This window comes from Erpetoichthys calabaricus, chromosome 3 (genome assembly GCF_900747795.2).
Source record: "Erpetoichthys calabaricus chromosome 3, fErpCal1.3, whole genome shotgun sequence".
Taxonomy (NCBI): domain Eukaryota; kingdom Metazoa; phylum Chordata; class Cladistia; order Polypteriformes; family Polypteridae; genus Erpetoichthys; species Erpetoichthys calabaricus.
Window position 1 is genome coordinate 304,327,372 of NC_041396.2, and position 12,681 is coordinate 304,340,052.

The window sequence follows — 12,681 nt, forward strand, 5'->3', positions numbered from 1 at the left end:
AGAGAGAGGGGTATGTATATATGGGTGTGTATGTATGTACAGTGAGGAACATAAGTATTTGAACACCCTGTGATTTTGCAAGTTCTTTCACTTAGAAATCATGGCGAAGTCTGAAATTCACATTATAGGAGCATTCCCACTGTGAGAGACAGAATGTAAAAAAAAAAAAAAAAAAAAAATTCAGGAAATCCCATTGTATGATTTGTACAGAATTTATTTGTATTGCACTGCTGCACATAAGTATTTGAACACCTGGCAATCTGCAAGAATTCTGGCTCTCAAAGACCTGCTACTCTGCCTTTAAGAAGTCCACCTCTACTCCACTTAGTAATCTTAATTAGTAGCACCTGTCTGAGCTCTTTAAAGACACCTGTCCACCCCACAGTCAGTCAGACTCCAACTACTACCATGGGCAAGACCACAGAGCTGTCAAGACATCAGAGACAAAATTGTGGACCTCCACAAGGCTGAACGGGGCTACGGGGCAATTGCCAAGCAGCTTGGTGAAAATAGATCAACTGTTGGAGCAATTGTCAGAAAATGGAAGAGGCTAAAGATGACTGTCAGTCTCCCTCGGACTGGGGCTCCATGCAAGATCTCACCTCGTGGGGTATCACAGATGATAAGAAAGGTGAGGAATCAGCCCAGAACTACACGGGAGGAGCTGGTCAATGACATGAAGAGAGCTGGGACCACAGTTTCAAAGGTCACTGTCGGTAGAACACTATGCCGTCATGGTTTCAAATCACACATTGCACGGAAGGTTCCCCCGCTCAAGTCATCACATGTCCAGGCCCGTCTGAAGTTTGCCAATGGCCATCTGGATGATCCAGAGGAGGCATGGGAGAAAGTAATGTGGTCAGATGAGACCAAAATAGAACTTTTTGGTCTAAACTTCACTCGCCGTGTTTGGAGGAAAAAAGAGGAGGAGTTGCATCCCAAGAACACCATCCCTACTGTGAAGCATGGGGGTGGAAACATCATACTTTGGGGGTGCTTTTCTGTGAAGGGGACAGGACGACTGCACTGTATTAAGGAAAGGATGAATGAGGCCATGTATTGTGAGATTTTGAGCAACAACCTCCTTCCCTCAGTCAGAGCACTGAAGATGGGTCATGGCTGGGTCTTCCAACATGACAATGACCCGAAGCACACAGCCAGGATAACCAAGGAGTGGCTCCGTAAGAAGCATATCAAGGTTCTGGAGTGGCCTAGCCAGTCTACAGACCTATATCCAATCGAAAATCTTTGGAGGGAACTGAAACTCCGTGTTGCTTAGCGCCATCCCCGGAACCTGACAGATCTAGAGGAGATCTGTGTGGAGGAGTGGGCCAAACATCCCTGTTGCAGTGTGTGCAAACCTGGTCTAGAACTACGGGAAACGTTTGACCTCTGTAATTGCAAACAAAGGCTTCTGTACCAAATATTAACACTGATTTTCTCAGGTGTTCAAATACTTATGTGCAGCAGTGCAATACAAATAAATTCTGTACAAATCATACAATGGGGTTTCCTGAATTTTTTTATTTTTTTTTTTTACATTCTGTCTCTCAACACCTACAATGTGAATTTCAGACCCCTCCATGATTTCTAAGTGGGAGAACTTGCAAAATCGCAGGGTGTTCAAATACTTATGTTCCTCACTCTATATATGGATATCTATATCTATGTGTATGTATATGTGTATCTATGTATATATGTATAGAGAGAGAGATATAGATTGAGGATTACTTGTGTTCTGTTCTGTGTGTTGTGTTGTATTTACTCCCGTTTTTTTGACACCCACTGCGTGCCTAACCTACCTGGAAAGGGGTCTGTCTTTGAACTGCCTTTCCCAAGGTGTGTTCCTTTTATTTTTTTTTTCCCCCCCAAAAGAGTATTTTTGAGAGTTTTTTCCCTTGTCATCTTAGAGAGTCAAGGCTGGGGAGCCTGTTAAAGCCCATTGCGGTGGTACTTGTACGATTGTGGGCGAGACAAAAATAAATTGTATTGTATTTTTATTTTCTTCTAAGAGCACCTTCAAAATGTTTTGTGGATATGTGCAGATCAGTGTTACTGAGACCTTCACCTTTCTTTATGTTCAGATATTTTTTGTGGTGGATACAGGGTAAGCTGGCTTGTTTTCAATCATATTATCTGGCTACTAATTAAGCAAAAAAAAATAGAAGGGTCTGAGTCTTAAATATCAAGTCAGTTAAAATGAAGGTAAAGGAAATTGCTGTAATTAGCAGCAACGACTGGTTGCTAATGAAGAAAAAAGGTTAGAATTAAAACCTGCAGCCACCGTGTGCTATAAATGAATTTGGGCAGTGATAGTTGTGCCTTTTTATGTTTGTTTTTGAACTGTGGGGTTTCTGCTTGGCCTTTGCTCATAAAGCCCTTCTCAGTGTAGTCACTCCAGGTGAGCTTGAAGATCTTTGGATGTGGCGTGGGTTTAATTTTTTTAACCTTCAGCATTTTGCTTCAACTTTAAAAGATGACTTTGGTCACTTTTCCTGTTCCTACCATACTCTAGGAGGTTCTGAACAGTTCCATGAGCATCGGAAGTCTGTAGAACATTACTCTTTTGAATTTTCATGTTTTGTATTCTTAGTTATTCTGATGGTTTCAGACAGCTCCCTTGTCTTCAAGGAACAAAGAGGGCAGTTTTTACATTTTACTGTTTTTCACTTAGCAGACACTTTTATGCAAAGTGACTTACCAAAGTCATCAAAGTAATCGAGTAAACATCAGCCTGGTGTGCGGGATGGTTTTGGAACAAAGTTTCAGAATGGATTGCCACATGTGAAGAGCTTAGAACAAAATACAAACTAATTACAAAAACCTAACAAAGGCAGTATCAGTCAGACAAATTCACAGAACGGGAGAGTCGGCAAACGCTTCTGAAAGCCATTGAGGAAGTCAGCAGTTCTTATGGAAGTGGGCAGCTCGTTTCACCAGCTATCAGCTACACATAAACGTCACCATGCATTAAAGCTATCATTCATTGGTTAATCGTTATATTTACATGTTATGTGAACACGTGCAGTTTATCACAGATCAGCCAAAATTTACAGCATGGAGAATCAAGTTCTTCTAATCAAACTTATTTGAATTATTCAAAAGGGTTCCGGGAATTACCTTGTTTTTCTAATATTTCCACAATTTCCTTCTTGTTCTTGTTTAATCCTCTGCTGCTCTGTTTTAAACAAATGAGTATGCAGACCAAAGCAGTTTCACTACTTACTTTTTTACACCATCCCCAAGAGATGTTGGACATGATAAAATGAAACGGTGCCAAAAAGTCGACCACAGCTGTATAAGGTCAAACCGTACAATGTGCTAGCCATAAGTATGATTGGATATAGGCCGGGAAAAGAAAATTGTGAGGATCAATAAGAAATATACAGTGCAGTGTTTAAAATTTCAAAGAACAATGCTGTACGTGGTCATTCAAGTTGCTGATTAAGGGCAGTTTGTGTATATCCACTTTCTCCCCAATCTCCAATCCTCCTTTAAATTTTTCAGCTTCAGCCTTGCAGGCAAAATCTATTAGTTAGATAGATAGATAGATAGATACTTTATTAATCCCGAAGGGGAAATTCACATACTTCAGGAGCAGCATACTGATAATAACAATATTAAATTAAAGAGTGATAACAATGCAGGTATAACAGACAGTAACTTTTTACAGTATAATAACGTTTACCCGCCTGGGTGGAATTGAAGAGTTGCATAGTGTGGGGGAGGAACGATCTCCTCAGTCTGTCAGTGGAGCAGGATGGTGACAGCAGTCTGTCGCTGAAGCTGCTCCTCTGTCTGGAGATGATCCTGTTCAGTGGATGCAGTGGATTCTCCATGATTGAGAGGAGTCTGCTCAGCGCCCATCGCTCTGCCATGGTTATCAAACTGTCCAGCTCCAACCCTACAATAGAGCCTGCCTTCCTCACCATTTTGTCCAGGCGTGAGGTGTCCCTCTTCTTTATGCTGCCTCCCCAGCACACCACCACGTAGAAGAGGGCGCTCGCCACAACTGTCTGATTGAACATCTGCAGCATCTTATTGCAGATGTTGAAGGACGCCAGCCTTCTAAGAAAGTATAGTTGGCTCTGTCCTTTCATGCACAGAGCATCAGTATTGGCGGTCCAGTCCAATTTATCATCCTATTATTTCCAACTCCTGTTAAAAACGCATCTTTTCAATGAGTATTATTCGTTTTCGTGTATGTAACTTCTACTGTCTTGTTAATGTGTTTTATTGAATTGTAAAGTGTCCTTGAGTGTATGAAAGCGCTACTTAAATAAAATTTATTATTATTTTAGCATGAGTGTGACCACAAGTGTGGGGATCTATGGAAGGCTAGAGCACCAGTGTAAAGTTCCTTAGTGTTGTAAAAGGAGGCAAAGCTCACAGTATCTGCATGAGACCATGCGTTGAAGGGGCTGTGGTTGGTCTGGTATACACTTAGTGAATTAAGAGCAGTCGTCTGAGCCATGGGAGTGAAAGTGGTCCCCCTTGGTGAACTGAGCACGATTGTCAAAGCGCTTGGGTCCTGCATGATCACCAGAGCATTAGATAAATCGAGCGTGATTTATCAAAGCTTTTCCTCCTTGGTGAATTGAGCACAATTGTCAGGATGAGGGTTGGTTGGGTCATCCAGAGTCAAACCAGAGAGTGGGGTTTTTTTCTGGAGTCAACTGCGATCCACCTGTGATGCCGTCACTGTGAATTGAGTGAGATTGTCGGAGCACTGGTATTTTGTTCAGGGTCAGCCATGGCCCACCTGAGATGCCATCACAGCCCATGATTTGGGAAATGCTGTTTTACACGATGAATGCCCTCAGTCCTTTAAACAAAATGCAGTGTTGGAGAAGAGGAACTCAAGTGAACTCACAAAACAGTTTTTAAAGCATAACTTTCTTTATTTAAGGGACAAAGTTATCCAACACCCCTACCACTCATGTAAAAATGTCATCACCCCCCATAGCTTCAACACTTATGGTTATTGCTGCAAAAAATTTAACCTAAGTACACTCTTCCTATAATTTATACATCTGTCATAACATTTTTAAGCAATATTAGCCCACTCTTCTATGCAGAGCTACTGTAATTCAAACGCTTAAGTTGATTTGTGAGTGTAAATGGGTTGTTTCCTCATCTCTGTTTGGTTTGAGTCAGGATTTTGACAAGTACTTCATAACTTGAACTTTTGTTTTCTTCTAAGCCATTTAGTTGTAGATTTAAACAGATTACACTTCAGGTCACAGGCAAACCTTAAGAATATTCTGGTCAAATACACAATCCTTGCTTCCTTTAATCATGGAAAGTCGTTCAGGTCCTAACTGAGCAAAGCATCCCCACACCATCACTCTAGCACACTCCTGTTTTATTATAGTTCTGATGATTTTACTGTCAAATGGTAGATATAGTTTTTTTTTTTTTTTGCTTATCTGCAGGACATTATTCCCAAAGGCTTCGGGATTCATTCAGGTGTTTGTTTGTTTTGCCAGTGCATGATGAAATGGGTAATTTCTCTTGCAAAGCAAAGGTTTCTTATCGTGGAGTCTTGAAATGTAATTCTACTAAGGCTAGAGACGATGTTGTTCAGGGTTCCTTTGTGACAGTCACCGCTGTGCATTTGGGGTAATTTTGGCAGGCCGGCTTTTCCTGTCCCAAAAATTCACCATTTATAGATAATGGCTGTCACTGTGGCGTCTTAGAAATGGCTTTGTATTCCTTTCCTGATTGGTAAATTTCAATTTTTTTTTTTCTTTGATTTCATTGATCTAAGTCAAGTGTTCTTCTAGAAACCTTGTGCGTGATGACTTCACACACACACACACACACACACACACACACACACACACACACACATGGTGAGGGTCAGTATATGGAGAGGTTTACATTCAACAGAGCTGGCTGTGTCCTGTCAGTGGAGTCAAATCAGAAATGAACTTAGCTCACTTGTTTCACATGGGCAGTGCAGGTTTGGAAATCTATTGCTTAAATATACAGTGGAACCTCGGGTCACGACCGTAATTCGTTCCAAAACTCTGGTTGCAACCCGATTTGGTCATGACCCGAAGCAGTCCCCCCCCCCCCCATAGGATTGTATATAAATACAATTAATCCGTTCCAGACCTTATGAGCTGAATGTAAATATATTTTTTTAAAGATTTTTAAGCACAACAATAGTTAATTATACCATAGAATGCACAGTGTAATAGTAAACTAAATGTAAAAACATTGAATAACACGGAGAAAGCCTTGAACAGAGAAAACTAACATTGCAAGAGTTCACGCCAATAGCCTTATAAACCGCTCGCTGTAAACGCTTTTTTTTTTTTTTTAAATGAGTTTTAAGCACAGGGAAAAAAATGAACATTTGAAAAATCTGTAATTTATAAAAAAAAACTAACCATAAACAACCAAGAAAACTAACCTTGCATGAGTCGAGTTGTGTGTGGTCGTGAACAGATGCAAAGGTTTGGCAAACTTTTTGGTTGTAACCCGATTTGCACGTTTTCAGAGATGTTCGTGACCCGAGGTTCCACTGTATTAGGTGGCAATTTAGAAATGATGATGTAATATGTTAACTTTGGTTCCCTTTTTATATTTCAAGCCATTCTTTGTGACTGATATACAGGGGTGTAGAGCCTGTCAGGGATGAGGATGAGACAAATACTCTATTGCAGCACTCTCTCATTCTGGATATCCATTATACTCCCTCTTTCCAATTGTGCTATATTATTAATACCTGTCCATGATGAACAATGGAAAATAGACTTGATTAAAAGCAAACAAAATTAATAAACATATTTTTTTTTCCCCTGAATAGGTCCAGAGAAAGGAATGGAAGAAAACAAATCAAATGGAGAGGAAAATGACTCTGAGACCTCAGGTGAGTTAGCTGTTTCTTCAAAACTGGCTTCCTAGTCCAGCTACTTCATCCTGTAGTGTGCCTGTTAATGTCACCTGTCCCATTCTAGACGATGATCATTTGTATGACCAAGTTGCTACAATTCTCAGTTTGTCGGAATCTGTAGACTATGTACTTGGAATTTTGTTGTCTGTGATTAAAAACTTTTTATATGGTTTAATTTACCTTAATTATTAATTAAAAGGAGTGAGTGTAAAGTGTCAATACTACTTACTATATTGGTGTATGCACATAGAGTGGATTCACAAAATCTTCACAACCCTTTACGCATGCTTTGTTATTGATTTAATTTAAAATGGACAAATGTAGCTTTTTTGCTTATCCGTCTGTATTCAATAACCCATAATGACGAAGTGAAAACATGTTTACAGAAAGGCTTGCAGATGAATTAGAAAAATCAAACATCAAACATCATTCAAACCTTTTACTCCGCCCGCGTAGCAGGTTAGAGATAATGGAAGTATGAACATTCGAAAGTCTCAAAAAAAAGATAGCAAAGATCGCATTAGCACAAACAAATAAATTATTACTTGGTGAAATAACAGAACCGCAAAAAGAAATCGAATATATTGTTCGATTCAAACTTTAAGTCAAAGACTCGTAGATCGTCTTTTTGTGTTGCCAGGAAGAATTAAGATTCCAAAAACGTTGCTGCAGTATGAAGTCCCGTGAGATGGAGACTTTTAACATGAGATTCTTTCAAGTCACGCCCTACTTACAGCTATTTTCAAACAAAGACCATGGTCATTTAACCCCAGTCGTGTGAATGCGTTTGTCAGACACACTTTCTGTGCTCTCATCTCTTATAAATTTTATCAGGACAAAAATTTTATACGTTCTAGATGACATGTCAATGACTAAGCGAAGAAGAAAGAGCATGGACAAACGTTCGAAAAAGTAGTTTTATTTATTAGAGGGAAAGAAACAATATTCACTCATTGGCAGTTATACGTTGCATTGTCACGGAATCAAAATTCAATGCGATCTTGAAGAAAAGTTAATTCCAAATATTGTTTTTATTTAAGTTTTAAAGTAAAAGTGAAAATAACGAATATGTAACAATTCCCATGAAAATAGCCATCTCTTAAAATTGTATATCCGGTTAACCAAACCCAGGTGTGGGCAAGTGAAATGAGCAGGGGGCGGAGACCCCTAGTGTATATATAGTGTATGTATGTAGTCAGTGAGGGCTTTGCCTTTTATTAGTATAGATTACCCTAACCTGCTGCACATCTTTCCCAGCTCGGTCCCCCTATCTAGCCAATTGGTACAGGTCCTTTTCTCCCTCCTTAGTGTCCAACCTCTCATACAACTCATCGTACACCTTTTCTTTAGCCTTCGCCACCTCTCTCTTCACCTTGCACCTTATCTCCTTGTACTCTTGTCTACTTTCTGCATCTCTATGACTATCCCACTTCTTCTTTGCCATCCTCTTCCTCTGTATACTCTCCTGTATTTACTCATTCCACCACCAGGTTTCCTTTTCCTCCTTCCTCTTTCCAGATGTCACGCCAAGCACCCTTCTTGTTGTCACCCTTACTACCTCTGCTGTAGTTTCCCATCTGTCTGGTAACTCTTCACTGCCACCCAGTGCCTGTCTCACCTCCTCCCTAAACTCAACCTTACAGTCTTCCTTTTTCAACTTCCACCATTTGATCTTTGGCTCTGCCCTCACTCTCTTCCTCTGCTTGATCTCCAACGTCATCCTACAGACCACCATCCTATGCTGTTTCAATACAGTTACCCCTGCCACCACTTTGCAGTCTTGAATCTCCTTCAGATCAACTCTTCTGCATAGGATGTAATCTACCTGTGTGCATCTTCCTCCACTCTTGTATGTAACCCTATGTTCCTCCCTCTTCTTAAAATATGTATTCACCACAGCCATGTCCATCCTTTTGGCAAAATCCACTATCCTCTGACCACCTTCATTCCTCTCCTTGACACCATACCTACCCATCACCTCCTCGTCTCCTCTGTTCCGTTCACCAACATACCCAATGAAATCTGTTCCAATCACCACTCTCTGTCCCTTGGGTACACTGTTCATCATTTCAACCAACTCACTCCAGTAATCTTCTCTTTCTCACCCATTTCACACTCAACTTGCGGTGCATATGTACTAACAACATTCATCATCATCACCTCCAATTTCCAGCTTCATAATCATTACTCTGCCAGACACTCTTTTCACCTCCAAAACACTCTTGATATACGGTTCCTTCAGAATAACTCCTACTCCATTTCTCCTCCTATCCACACCATGATAGAACAATTTGAATCCCCCTCCGATCCACCTGGCCTTACTCTCCTTCCGTTTAGTCTCTTCACGCACAATATATCAACCTTCCTTCTCTCCATCATATCTGCTAACTCTCTCCCCTTACCAGTCATACTGCCAACATTCAAATTTCCTACCCTCAGTTCCACTCTTTACCTTCCTCCTCTCTTCCTGCCTCCAGACACTTCTCCTCCTGTCTTCTCCTTCTTCGTCGGCCAACAGTAGCTCAATTTCCGGCAGCACCCTGTTGGCTAACAGTACTGGTGTCAGTTGTTGTTAACCCGGAGCTCGACCGATCTGGTATGGAAATTTGTGTTATTGTTCGCATATTGATTTGGTAAAATTTTACACCGGATGCCCTTCCTGACGTAACCCTCCCCATTTATCCGGGTTGGGACTGGCATAAAGAAACACACTGGTGTGTGCATCCCCTGTGGCTGGGTTAGGAATTCTGCAATATCAAACCTCTCAATTTAAAGGTTATTAAATTTCTGAAATAGTCTTAGAGGCGGGGCAAATAAGAGGGAATGATTTGTAAAATTAAAAGAACAGGTGTTTGTGACTTGACTTAATTTAAATTAATGTTAATTTTTACATTAAATATTACTCTTCAAGTGTTAACAAGCTTATGTCTTGAATTTTGCTATTAGCTGTTAGTGTTATTACCCAGCAAATGTCTTCTCCAAACATAAATCTTAACAGCAAGCATTACAAACCTGACAAAGTAAATTTCTGACAAGCCTGACTTGAAAAGTGTATCGTTATAAAAGTGTTTATGTAAATTCAAATATCTGTAATTATCTTGGTATTTTGTAAATGGCAAAAATGTTTGAATTTTTATTTTTGCTATTGATGCTAAGCAGTATTTATTTTATAGCTACTATAGAACATTCCAATGAATCAATTGGTGGTGTGTGCATGTGAAGATAAATCAGGTTGTCCATGATAGAATTTAGAAGCCTTTATTGTCATTATTTCATGTATAAGATGGATAGAACTTCATTTGATCCCGGGGGATATTTGGCTTTGTACAGAAGCTCTTTAAATAAATTAAATAAATAAATCGCATATACATATTTATATAAGTAAGTAGGTTAATAAATATATAAATATAAACACACACTTTGGTCTGAACTCGCACCAAAATGACAGTAAAGGAAGAAAAGTTTAAAAAAAAAAAATTGCATCACTCTTTATAAACCCTTTGTTGAAATCCCCTGCAAGTCCATATAATCCCATTTGTTGTTTCATCGGGCAGAATTCCCCCATTCTGTCATGCAGAAGATTCAACACCCGATGGCATCGCTGTTAGTTAAACAGTCGAAATGATGAAATGGCCGCCTCTTCTTTGTCCAGATTCTTAGGATCTTGTGCTTGTAAGTGGAAGTGCTGTTTAAAAGAACAGATTGGAATTGGAATAATTGTAAACCTCTACATGTCCTTCATAGAAGAGTCTTTTTTTTTTTTTTCTTCTTCTTTATACAGCACAGTTTTTTCCTGACTTAATTGAAGCATTCATATTTGCAGCTGTTGGAGATTCCTGTTACAGGTTGCCATCTACCCTTTGACAGATAGTTACCAGTAGGTTGCAAGCACTTGGTTTTGACTGTAAATAAGGGGAGGACACACCTGAGAGAGTGACATTTGTATTTTGAGTTTGTAGAATAATTTTAAATTATATTTCTCATTAATTCTCCTTTTAGCTGATGATGGTGGACTCCCAGAGACGACATCTTCTGCCGAAGGCGACCCCGAGCCACCGGCTGAGAGTGTAAAGACCCAGGCAGAACCCGCACCACCTCCCAGCCAGTCATGGTATGGTATTATGTTCTCTTGTTACTTGTTATTGGCCCTGCTGTGTGTGCTCAGCAGATGGAGTAGGTGGCATTTCCTTTTGAGGTTCTAGATGGAAAGACATTGTGGGGCAGTGAGCATCAGAGGAGGTGACACGACAATGGATGGGCTGCAGGAAGAGTGTGGGAATATTTTGGAGTTTCTCCTTCTGCTTGATGAATCACACCAAGCCCTTTATTTAGTGCTGGCCTGCTGTTCTCTGTGGCCCCATTTTTTGTTTTTGTAATATTTTTTTAAGGCTTTGTGCTATGCCCTGGTATTATAATCTTACATACACATTTTGTGCTTGTTATATATTTTTTTGCAATAGCGGCTGTACTCTCTGGACCTGGTGTCAGTACACATTTCTCTCGATGTCAGCTTATGTACTTGAGAAGCCACATTAGGAATGCTTTGCGTTTTTGGTCTCATTTTTAGAAGAACATAAACCTGTGTGGGGAAATTCCTTAAAAGACTGACTTGGTAAATGCCGAGACTACAGCATCGAAGGCATTGATGAATGATTGAATTATTTCATTTTAAAGAAAGTTAGATTAAGAGATGTGATGGAGCTTTTTAAAATCTATAAATTGACTGAGTTAGGCAAGTATTATTCTAGAATGTCCTTTAAAAAATCATTGTACAGAGATGATTGTTAGTTATACTTATGGTTGTGGTATGATTTTCATCCACTGCAATGATTTCTACAACTGTTCTTTTTCTGTGGCAGAATATCTCTACAACATACATCTTCATTACAAAACAAAAATCCAATAAAGTACACAAGTTTTAATTTATTGTTGGTTTTCTAAAACCATCATAGGGTCATAATTATACATTCAGGGTCAAAAGTGTACATACACCTTCAAAGCTTAGGAGGTACATAAAGTTTTTACATATTTGTTAACTTGGTGTCTCTTAACTGCTTGTTAGAGACCATGATTGACTATAACTGGTAGCTTCTCTGTGTTTCAATAAAAGAAGACAACATTGCATTTATATAGTGCTTTTCAAGACACTCAAAAGAACTATACATAGAGATTGGGGAGCCATTTTGTGCCAGTACCTTCACCACACATTAGCCGTAGTAGTGAAGGGGTGGGAAAGATAGTTAGCCAGTTGGAGACTAGGGATGATTAGGATGCCAGAAAGACCAGGCCTTGTTGGTCAATTTAGCCAGAATACATAGAAACACCCCATTCTTTACAAAACATGCTCAGGGACCTTTTTCTGACCATAGAGAGTCAGGACCTCGGTTTTACATCTCGTCTGAAGGATGGGCCATTGACCAACACACATTACAATGGGAAAGTCCAAGGAACTCTGTGCAGAAATGAGAGAGGAATATAAATTTACACAAATCAGGAATGTCTGCTGGATGCATTTCTAAACAACTTCCTTCTCCAAGTTTAAACCGTTTTTTGTAAGTACAAGTTGTATGGGTCTTCTTCCAGACCATGGCAAAGTGACCACAGCTCCAAACTGTCGCCGTCAGCTGAGTGAACATTGATCTGGATGCTCAGATGCAATCCAAGAACCACCAAGAAGCTGGTCTACTATGAACTGGAAGCTGGCAAAACACCAGCGAGCAATTCTTCAGCATATCTTCAACCTTAAACACATTTTAGTGTTCCAACAAGATTATGAC

General features: G+C 39.8%; 1 protein-coding gene across 1 annotated transcript in view; it reads left to right on the top strand.

The window, feature by feature from the left end:
• Positions 1-12,681, top strand: part of kmt2d (lysine (K)-specific methyltransferase 2D) — a 165,300-nt gene that overhangs the window by 36,081 nt on the left and 116,538 nt on the right. The window contains exons 2-3 of the mRNA XM_051924785.1: positions 6,818-6,880; positions 10,904-11,015. Of these exons, the coding sequence (XP_051780745.1) occupies positions 6,832-6,880; positions 10,904-11,015 (161 nt within the window). The 5' untranslated portion in view covers positions 6,818-6,831. The remainder of the gene's footprint in view (positions 1-6,817; positions 6,881-10,903; positions 11,016-12,681) is intronic.